The 11,443-nt window shown below is 41.6% G+C and overlaps 1 protein-coding gene across 2 annotated transcripts; it reads left to right on the plus strand.

Moving 5' to 3' along the window:
* Positions 1 to 770: 770 nt before the first annotated feature.
* LOC147623610 (uncharacterized) lies at positions 771 to 3,745 on the plus strand. 2 transcript variants are annotated; one of them, XM_086820181.1, is made up of 2 exons: positions 771 to 1,109; positions 1,433 to 3,745. In XM_086820181.1, exon 2 carries the CDS (start codon positions 1,451 to 1,453, stop codon positions 3,485 to 3,487), a length of 2,037 nt encoding a protein of 678 aa, XP_086676307.1. In that variant the 5' UTR covers positions 771 to 1,109; positions 1,433 to 1,450; the 3' UTR covers positions 3,488 to 3,745. The 2 variants fall into 2 exon arrangements, with proteins under 2 accessions (XP_086676307.1, XP_086676306.1); XM_086820180.1 differs by having other exon boundaries at positions 772 to 1,109; positions 1,351 to 3,745.
* Positions 3,746 to 11,443: the final 7,698 nt, after the last annotated feature.

The following is an 11,443-nucleotide window of genomic DNA, read 5'->3' on the forward strand; positions in this document are numbered from 1 at the left end:
GGTGTCCAAGCCAGCACACTCAATTGTGAAAATTACGTGGAACTTGCATTTCCTTTCACATTTTATTATGAAAAAAGGCATCAATGAGAATGAAACTAGTGCACACTCTTTGATGTCAGAAGTGCTTTCTTACACTAAAAAGTGAAAATTATGTGGAACTTGCGTTTCCTTTCACATTTTATTATGAGAAAAGGCATCAATGAGAATGAAGCAACCTACCTTTAGCTACACCTTTTCTTGTAGATCAAATATCCTTTTTTAATCTTAGACTACCCTGTGCACGGGGCGGCGAGGTATCACCATCTGAGTTGCTCACAACAGTTGAGATGTGATAATTTTTGGCCTAGCTAGGTAGGAGCAAGTGTTCACTTTAATTTTCTCTTAGTGTCTATGTATAGTTTAAGAGAATTTTAATTGAATGTGGGGTATAAGGTACATAAAGGAGGCAAACTTGGCATTATAATTGGGAAACGAGGAAGGTTTCATCATCATGTGTGGTGGTTTCTTTAATATGGGGACTCGCACAATCCTTTTGTAGAGCTTACACCTTATGTTTTTAAAAAAATATATATTTGTAGATTTTGTTTGAAAAATAATTTCTCTACTACTTACAAATTGTGGGTGTTCTTAGGAGCTGACACGTGTCTGGGGCCACTTGGCAAGAAATGTTCTGTGCCGTCATGCTTTCATGGTGGCGGCCCAAGAAAGGCAAAAAGAAAATGCTCCCATTTTCTATTTTGATGTAAGAAGCCAGGGCCACTCTCTCTCTCTCTCTCTGTTCCTCTGTCTGAGCAAGCAACTGACCCAGTCCTCTTTAGCCATCGCCAGAAAGGCAGAAATCATAAGTAAAACCCACCTCTCTCTCTCTCTCTCTCTCTCTCTCTCTCTGTGTCTGTCTCTGTGTCTCTCTCTTTCTCTCTCTCTCACACACACACACACACTCTGATCTCTCTCTCTCTCTTTCTCTCTCTCTCTCTCTCAGATTCCTCCTCCTCCTCCTCCTCCTCCTCGTTAATTTCTTCTGTCACCGTTCTTCCTCGCTTTTCTTCTTCGGCTCCACACGCCTTCCCCAAAGTATCGCTTGATCGGCTTCCTTTTCAATCTGATCGGTAAGCCTTCCTGCTTTCTTTCTTTGATAAGCATGATGAATTTTCTGTCTTTTGTTTTTGCTATGAATTTGTTGGGCGATCATTCATCAATATGATTGTGGTTTTTTAATTTAATTTTCAATTTTCAATTTCCGATTTTGTTTTTTGGGCGCTGTCATGGCGGGCCGATAATTTCTGTTTCTGGGAGCGGCAAAATAGTTTCTGAAATTCGAAAGTTTTTTCTTTTCTTTTCCCGTTTTAGGAGAAGAGATTAAAATCTGGGTGTGAAGTAGAGAGAGGGGAGATTTTGACAATCGCTTTTCATCTGCCAAGCGTCGCAGCAGCAAGCAAGCAAAGCAGCTATGGCTGCCACACAGATAATTAGCGGTAATGATACCGCTAATTCGCACATAAGAGCAGATGGGCATGCTAATCGCATGGGAAACTGTGCGTCTGCTGGCAAAAAGAAGGTTTGCAAGGAATCATCACCCTCCTTCTCCTCCTCTTCATCCACAACAATTCCGTGCCCTTCACCATGCACAAGGCGTTTCCCAGAAATGGCTAATCAGGCCATCTCCACATCAGCAAGAAGCTCCAGCACAGGTAAAGATCGCAGAGTCCCGACCACACGGACCAGCCCTCAATCCATGGCAAGAAGCTCCAGCACCAGCAAAGATCGCCGCTTTTTGCCTGTTACTCTTGCTGGCATCGCCGCCGGTGCTGCTAACCATAGCCGGTCACATCACACAGCACCGAGCCATAGCCATACACAACACACAGCAACGAGCAGCATCCCGAATCATGGTCATTCACTTCACGCAGCATCAAGAGGCATCCCGAATCATGGTCATTCACTTCACACAGCATCAAGAGGCGCCAACACCGATCCTGATTCATCAAAAGGCGTTTTGAACCGTAGCCAACGACATCCTACAGCATCGAGAGGTGCCAACATCAATGCCACACCAATGCAATCCCAACTTCTCTGCCATGGCGAGACCAAGCTCTCTTCTTCACTTCACCAATCTAACAGCACACCTTTGAAACCTGGTGCTGATGGTGGAGCAACACCAAAGAAGTCCACCGACGGTTTCCATGGTAGATCAACATCAAGAAAATCCAATGACAACACAATAAAAATGGATCCTGATGATCACATCAGAGATGCTATTTCAGAGCAGGTTGCAAGGGTTACAGAAAGTTCTTCAAAAGGCTATACTTCCCCTTCTGATACCAAGGGTTTAGCATCCGAGAAGAAAGCACAAGATCTCTGCAAGAATTGCAAAGCAAACTATTTGGAATCGGTCTGTTTTATTGCAAATGATGGGAGAATTGCTGCCGTCAGGACAGGTGCTGCATCCGTTTGCCATTTCCATCATTGTAACTCACCGAGATGTGCTGCCAATCGAAGCTACCATCCATCCCCATCAGCGCCATCGAAGAAAGCTTTGGTCTCAAAGATGCGATCCCCTCTCTCTCAGGCAGCAAGAACTAAATCAAGTACTCTATCTCGTCTAGGAGATTGTAGCAGTGTTTGCTCTAGCACTACTTTGTCTCTCCATGGCGATGATTGTGATGCACAGAAAGGTGGCCAAGAATCTAAAGAGTCTGGAATCGATCAGAACACTTCTGTAAAGAAATGGTCAGAAGATAAGCAGAGCCTGTTGGTCGATGCAGACAAAGGTTCTCGTTCTGGCGTTTCTGTGGCAGATCAGAATGGCTTCGAAAGTTGTGGATCTTCGACTTCCAGAGACGATCCACCCTCAGTTTTGATGCGAGGTACTGAAGAACAGCAGAGCTGCGGAGGGAGCGGTAATGCAGAAACCGGTACTGTCTGCAGCACCCTGGCACCCGCACACACTGCATCTGATGCACATGATGATGAGAAGAGCTCTGTTAGCAGCGATGAAGGTGAAGAGTTGAATGGATCCAAGTCCTTTTTCTATCATGGGGACAATGAGAATAGCTGCAGCGATGATGGCACAGAGGTAGCAACAACTCCAAAGAGCTCACTCAAGAATGCATTAGATGATCTTTCTAACACTGATCTTGACCAATCGAGCGCCACCAAATCATCACAAGCGAGAAAGTCCAGTATGGCGAGGATGAGACAGAAATACCTGAATCATTTGAAAGAGCAAGAAGCTGAGATAGTGAGGCTGAGGAAGCAGGAAATTCAAGCCAGGAAGCAAGCTGGGGATTGGATGTTGGATTGCGCCATGGAAGAAATTCTGCACAGGCTCGCCCCTGATGGGGAAGCTCGAGTGAAGGTGCTTGTTGAAGCTTTTGAGACCATCATGCAGCACAGTGACTCGGAAGGCTCCCAAACACATCACCAGGATGATGCCCTTCAACAATACGACAGCCTTGAAGACAGTAGTGTATCCATGCATTGTTGACCTGTAGTCTTCACACCTGTGCAGGTATCAAAAGCCAGTTAACCATCCTTGTTTTTTTTGTTGGGTCTCCTCTATTTTTACCAACTAGGAGGTCTGCTTAGTGTTGATATTAGAAGTGCACCTTCAGCATGTTTGGATTCGATAAGACTGGTTATCATGATGTCCCCCCAAAGATGGGGCTATACCCTTTTTGTACAAGTATGAGGCATCATAGAAGTTTAATTACTTTATTACAGCATGATAAACCATTTAGGGGTTTTTTTTGGCTAATTCAATCATCATTATGTAATTGCACCTATAATAGGGCTCAGGGAGCCTTAACCTTTGTGGGGGTTATGCATAATTATAGTATAGGGTATCATTATTTTTGGAAACTTCATTATAGTGCGATTATGCGCTAGAAACTTTACTCTATAATGATGATTAATATATATATTTCTTTTAGTGTAATAAGTTTCTTCTCTCGTAGGCTAGAATAGTTTGGAATGATTCTCTCTTCCTTATCTTCATGAGAAATCTAGCTTATGTTAGATAAATATTTCTCTTCAACACGAGAAAATGATTCTCTCTTTCTTACCTTCATAAGAAATCTAGCTTATGTTAGATAAATATTTCTCTTCAACAACACGAGAAAATTATCAAGCGAGAAAATTTTGAAGCGGTTGTGATGAATGTTGTGCCTTGGATCATCCGATCTTCTTGGATTCAAATGTCGATATCAAATGGTATTGTCAAAGAAAACAATTGGTTACCATGTGATCGCTTTCTCCATGGACAATGCAAGTATAGGTGGATGATTTAGGTTCATTGCTTTTGATAGCAAACACGAAAACCCTTAACCCAATTAATCTCTATCGTGTGATTACGTTCTCTAGTGGCATGTACAATGCAGTTTAGCTGGATGATTTTGGTGCATTGCTTTTGATAGCAAACACAAAAATTCCGAATTGCATGAATTTTTTTCTATCTTGTGTATTACAGACTCCAAATAAGATATCATTTACATTCTCAATGAGAATTAAGTGTTGAAGGCCATTATGGCTAGGGTCAATTTTATTTTTGAAAAATATGGAGGATACATGGAAAAATATCAACATTTGAGAGACTTTGCTTGCAACCATTACTATAAGAATGACTCTTTGGTTATTAATATCAGCTTGTGCCTATATTTAAGCAACTGTGACACGTAGATCATGTCGCGATAAATGTACAATTGGAAGCTTGAGATCAAATGGAATGAGTTCAATGCAAAGTATGAAAAAGATGGCATGTTCCATCTTTATATTGTTCCTCACCATTGTAAGATAGTGGGACATGTGCTTCCTAAGTTGCCATTATAGAAGCTTTGTGCTCATTATCTGATCTTATGCTATAAGCTTTATCCTGCATTCTACAATTTACATATCATAGTTGAAGGAATTTTTGGTACGTTATGATACAGCTCTAATGTGGATTTTATGTGCTTTTTCTTGTATGATGTGGAGTAGGTTGCCTGAGTTACATGCTCATACCACAAAGGCTAAAAAAAATACAATGACTAAAAATGATTTTAAAAAAAATAGATGGGAGATCACTTTGATTAAAAGAGAATGTCTCGTGAAATTCTCTTTATTTTTCACTTGAGAGATTCATTATGAGGCTTGCACGTCCTTAGAGATGAGGCTTGCATGTCCACACGACAAGGCGTTTGCAACTTAAGTTCTTGAAAGGTAACAAAGCCCCAGAGACACACACACACACACACGATTCCTCAAGTATATCCTCTCTTTTTCTTTTTCTTTTCTTTTTTTTGTCACATGGGGTTTATCTAAGGGTAGTGCCCTTGCCTCCCGAAAGGAAAGTACAGGGTTTGAATCTACCCACTCCCATAGTGGAAAGTTATGGCATCTAATTTCAACACCCCCTCTCGCATTATATATAAGAAAAAGGAAGGCCATTTTTCACGTATTCAAGAGGGGTACACATGTAATATCACATCTTTCAAACATGCTACCTAAATTTTGTAAGAAGATCCAACTTGACATGACACCACTTGTAGAAAGCAAGATCTTTCACCTACTAAAAAGATAAATTTAGAGATGGTAGAATCACTTTTACATTTGAGCTCCACACCTCATGTGCTCATGTGAAGGATGTCAAGGGAGCACATGGCTAGGTTACAATTATTAACATGAGGTTGTATGCAATTTGCAATGAAGGTAGATAACTCACTATTTGAACAAATAGTGCCACGACAAATGTCATGTGGTAGGTGCATGGTGGGTCACTATGACTATTTCATATCACCAACTAGAAATGTAGATCATAAAAGGCCCAGAAAGGACCTTTGAGTGTTAGTGCTACTTATAGAGCCACTTATAACAATTTGGTGCCCATATCTTTCGAGGAAAAGATACCTATTTAAGATGTCCTCTAGCCCTTTAGCCCTCTATGGAAGATGTCCTCTAGCCCTATGCATGCCTAATAAGATAATGTTGGTGCTGCTTCTAGAGCCACTTAAAACAATTTCTAGTTACCTCTATGAAATTTGATTCTGCGTCAAAGAAATATGCTCCTCCCTTTGATATTTGCTAAGAACTATTGTGAAACATGTAAAAAGTATAAGTGCAAAGGTCACATTGTGCTATTTTTACTACGATTAACTTGCATTCACGAGCCTTTCATCATCTCTCGATCAATCATGTAAATTATCATACTAGGATAATTAGATGTGAAATCCAATTAGCAAAAGGCTTCATCAGCTCACAACCTATTGGATAGTTTGTGGCTACAAATTAGCTTATATCTTACCAACCACAAAGAATTTGGCTATGGTATATTTTGTATAGTTGTAGAACACGATGAACTCTACCAACCCATAAAGCATCATCAAGTCTAACACTAAGGTTCGTGAGATATTAAACCTACTTGCAGTAGTGATGTGGACATAGGCTAATAATGGGATAGGGCAGTTTTTCCCTCCTTAGCACGTTTTCCACACTCTTATTATCAGTGAGTGTGAGTGTGTAAGTGACCTTATCATGTGACTTCACTTATACTTCACTAATCCTCAATCTAAATTGAGTGTTGTTCTATTCTATATTTTTGCTTGCTTGCTACATTTGTGTGTGTGTTGCTACCTTTGTCTCCATTCCTACAATGGGTATCAGAGCACACTCTCTTGGTGTTTGCCTCTGTCCTTTGCTCTTGTCATCAACTCCTTGAGCTGCTCTTTTGATTGTCTCAGATTGAGATATTCTCTTAGGTGGAGAAGATATACCCTATAATGTGATATTAAGAAATGCATCATATGGCCTTAGAGGCTGATTACATCACACTTTTTGTAGAGATAAGAGGGGTGAAAAATACAAATGGTTCTTTCCCTAGAAGAGTGCATCTTCTGCGGGAGCATCTTTGAATTTGATGTACTATGCTTGCTTCTTTTTTTGACAGAAATCTTCTTCTAGGTGACCAATTTTTCCATAGTAGTCAGAAATAATCTTTGGTTTATCTTTATGCGACATTCATTCTTGGTATGACCAAGTTTTCCACACTAATTGCATCTTGGAAGTTAAGATGTTGGTTGATTTGTCCTTTGAAATCTCCCACCCTTTGTATAGAGTGGTTGCTCACTTGAGGGGATGGTCAATCGAGGGAGCTTTTCTTGGCTACCCTCTCTCTCTACTTTGAACACTCTCTCTCTCTAACTCTTACCACCATCTACACCCACAACCTCCTAGCCCACCAACCCAGCCCAACTCCCTCCATCACCAACCTTGTTCCTCCCTTTCGCTCTCTATATATTACGATCTTATCTTCCTCTCCTCTCTCTCTCCAATCATCACATCTCTCCATTGCCTCTCTCTCTCTCTCTCTCTCTCTCTCTCTCCCCCCCCTTGTCTCTTTCTTGTCTTAGTCTTCTCTCTCTCTCTCTCTCTCTCTCTCTCTCTCTCTCTCTCTCTCTCTATATATATATATATATATATATATATATATATATATATATATATATATATATATATATATATATCTTTCTCTTTTCTCACTCACTCACTCTCTCTCTCTCTCTCTCTCTCTCTCTCTCTCTCTATTCTTCTCTTTGCTTACTCTCTCTATCCTCCCTCTCTCTATCCTTCTCTCTCTCTCTCTCTCTCTCTCTCTCTCTCTCTCTCTCTCTCCCTCCTATTGAGATATCGAGCTCAACTAGTGCTACGGGGCAGACATTGATGATCCACATGGGCGATAGCTTCCGCACTTATGCCACTGGAAATGGTTGGTGAGATTATGGTTGATATGCCGCTAGTGGATGATAGGCTGTGTGATAACCACTTTGGACTACTAGAGTTATGGCATAGTTATAACGTTAGCTCATATAGTCGGGTTCACACTATAAACACGACCATTGTATGTTGTTGTAGGAGAGTACTTTCCCTTTATGTATGTACTCTTATCTTTTAGTTATATGGTTGTAGAGAAGAGAAGAAGATGGAAGAAAATTCAGCTATCCGTCTCTCTTGTATCTTGCTCTCTCTTGTGTGTGTGCGTTTGCTTGCAAGGAACTCAAGCTCTCCCTCTCCTCCCCACATTCTCTTTATGGTATTAGAGCTCTGGTTTGTGTGAGAGATAAGGAGGCAAGCAAGAGGCAAGCAAGAGGCAAGAATAAGCAAGCAAGGAAGTGGTACACGGGTAAGAGCATCATCATCTCTTCCCCTTCTTAGTTTAGGTATACCATGAAAAGATGTACGGGGGAGAAGAGAGCTTGAGCTCTTGCAAGCACACACACACTCACAAAACCCTAATAGAGAGCACACAAGGTGAGAGGCTGAAAATCTTCTTCTTCTTCACTCAACACTCAACACACCATATACAAAGATAAGAGTACACACAATATGAAAGGTACTCAACCAAATACATACTAGGGTTCTCTATAGTGTGAACCCAACTAAATGAGCTGGCTTTATAACTATGCCAGTCTCTAGAATGGCTGTCACATAGCCTGTCATCCCACTGGCCGCGTATCACCCATGATCTCACCAACCATGCCAGTGGTGTAAGTGTGGGGCCTATCCCCGAGGCGGGTCATCAGTGTCCACCGCCTCAGTAGATGAGCTCAATATCACAACACTCCCCCTCGAGCTCAACTATATCTCATGTACACCAAGCGAAGCCCTGAATCTGCAGAACTTCTCTGTACCCAATGCTTTGGTGAAGATGTCAACTACCTGATCCTGTGTGCTGACACAAGGTCAACGTCTCCTGCTAAGACCTTCTCTCTGACAAAATGGTAGTGGACCTCTATATGCTTCGTGTGAGCATGAAAAAATGGGTTCCTGGGTAACTGTATACTGCTAATGTTGTCACAGAAAATGACAACTTGTCTATCCACTGATAGACCCAAATCTATAACAAGTAGCTTTCTCAACCAAGCTACCTCACATGCTGCCATAGCAGCACCTCTGTACTCGGCCTCTGTACTAGATAGAGCAACCGTAGGCTGCTTCTTACTGCTCCAAGTCACAGTAGCACTCCCCAAAGAAAACATGAAGCCACTAGTAGATCTTCTATTTGAGATACTACCAGCCCAATCAGCATCTATGTACCCATGTACACATATCTCTGTCTTAGTTTCATAAAATAGTCCACAATGCAAAGTAGACCTCACATACCTCAGTATGCGTCTCAATGCATCCAAATGAGGCTTCCAAGGAACCTGCATAAAATGACTCACCAACCCAATAGCATAACTCAAATCTGGCTTGGTGATCATCATGTAGATCAAGCTTCCTACTATGCGCCTATACATAGTAGGATCCTCCAAATTCTCTCCTGAATCTGCACTCAACTTGCCATTCTAATCCAATGGCATTGAGATAGGCTTACAACCTGTGTCATACCATACTTGGACAACATGTCCAAGCCATACTGTCTCTGCAGTAATCCAATACCATGTGGTGACCTAATCACCTCAATGCCCAAGAAATATCTGATCTCCCCCAGATCCTTCATCTCAAACTTCTATCGAAGTAAGATCTTTACATCAAAGATCTCTGCATCATGGTCCCCCGTAATGATCAAGTCATCTACATAGATGAAAACAAGCATAACCCTCTATGACTGTGTCTCACATACAGCGAGAAATCTGCATTGGCTACATGAAAGCCAATAGTGACAAGATATTCAGAAATCTTGTCAAACCATGCTCTTGGTGCTTGTTTTAAGCCATACAAGGCTTTCTTCAACCTGCAAACATGCTCGGGGTGACTCACATCCTCATAACCAGGTGGTTGCAACATATACACCTCTTCCTATGCAAATCCCCATGCAAGAATGCATTCTTTACATCCATCTGATGTAAAGACCATTTCTTTGACGCAACCACTGCTATCACAACTCTCACTATTGCCATCTTGGCAACAACTGGGTTAAAAGTTTCCTCAAAATCAATGCCATATGTCTACGCATATCCTTTGGCTACCAATCTAGCCTTGTACCTGCTTATGCTTCCATCACTGTTATGTTTTACTTTGTACACCCACTTGCATCCAATGGCTTTCTTGCCTTTAGGCAATTTCACTAAATCCCAAGTCTCATTTCCATATAGTGCATCCATCTCCTCATCCATAGCTTTCTCCCAACACACATTTCCAACAGCCTCATCAATGCATGTGGGCTCTACAACCTGCACAACCTTTGCCATGTATGCATAGTGATGTGCCACATAACCATTATAGGTAAACCTCTGCACAGGATTCTTCACTCTCCTAGATCTTTGCAGCTTTGCATTCATGGCTTCCATAGCCTTCTTTACACCAGGTGTTCTCATAGCTAGTATCCTAAGCTCCTTATCAAGGCTCATCTCTGAGCCACTAGACTCTCCATCAACATGAGAATGCCCTATAGAAATGTCAGGCATACTAAGGGGCTCAACCACTTTCTCTTTTCCTTTACGTGATGTACTAATCACATTTGCAGGACTGGTATTATGACGCAGCCTGCCACTCCATGGTCTATCAACTGAACCACTAGATGAGGACTCTCCTGGTCCACTCAAAGACTGTGATTGCTGACTTGTATTCTGTGCAACCACATTTCCACTCACATCAGCCCCAACAGCTTCTTTTTCAGCAGCATACCAGTTGCTCATCCCATCAAAGACAACATCCCTGCTTACCCTTGATTCTCTCCACCTCTTTTGCTGCGCTTGATTCTCTCCACCTCTCCCAGAATATCTTCACACTTTCTAAATCTTCTCATGCTACCCTTTATTCTCTCCCAGTAGATTCTTCTCACCTTTTCACAGGTTCTCTCACATTTACACATTCTCTTTTATAGCCTCCAAGGGCTTGTTCCCGCGCACACACCCTATTCACTTGTATATTTCAACAATAAGAAGCAGGCTGACATGCAAAATGGGAAATTGCAGCAAAACAACTATGCATCCTCAAGCAGAAACAATGAGGATAATGAAAGGTTGTTTGTTATACAGCATGTCGTGAATGCCATGTCTGAAAATGTTGAAGCAGCACATAAAGATGATGTATGGTACACGTTGATTCAGGTGCTTCGAACCACATGACAAGTCATGTGGTTGAAAATGTTGAAGCAGCACATAAAGATGATGTATAGTACACGTTGATTCAGGTGCTTCGAACCACTCCCCATGACAAGTCATGGGGAGTGGTTTAAGGAGATGAAAAACCTTGAAAGACCAGGTTTTGTGGAAACAAGGGATGACATTGCTCATCCAATTGTCCATGTTGGAGATGTGCCATTGTCTATGCAGGATGACAAAGTGAAGTACCTTGCAGATGTACTTCATGTTCCGAATATAACAAAGAATCTGGTTTCAATTGGCCAAATGATTGAGCAGGGTTTGCAGGTTCGGTTTAACCCTAATGGTTGTTATGTTGAAGACTTTAAAGACAAGTGCAGGTTGGTTGCAAAAGGCAACAGAGTGGGTAGAATGTTTACATTGAA

Source organism: Cibotium barometz, chromosome 26 (assembly GCF_041138505.1).
Source record: "Cibotium barometz isolate CiBa-2024 chromosome 26, ASM4113850v1, whole genome shotgun sequence".
NCBI lineage: Eukaryota > Viridiplantae > Streptophyta > Polypodiopsida > Cyatheales > Cibotiaceae > Cibotium > Cibotium barometz.

What these genes read in the sequence shown, in the direction of transcription:
- LOC147623610 (XM_086820181.1), top strand. Translation starts at nt 1,451, where the DNA reads ATGGCTGCCACACAGATAATTAGCGGTAATGATACCGCTAATTCGCAC.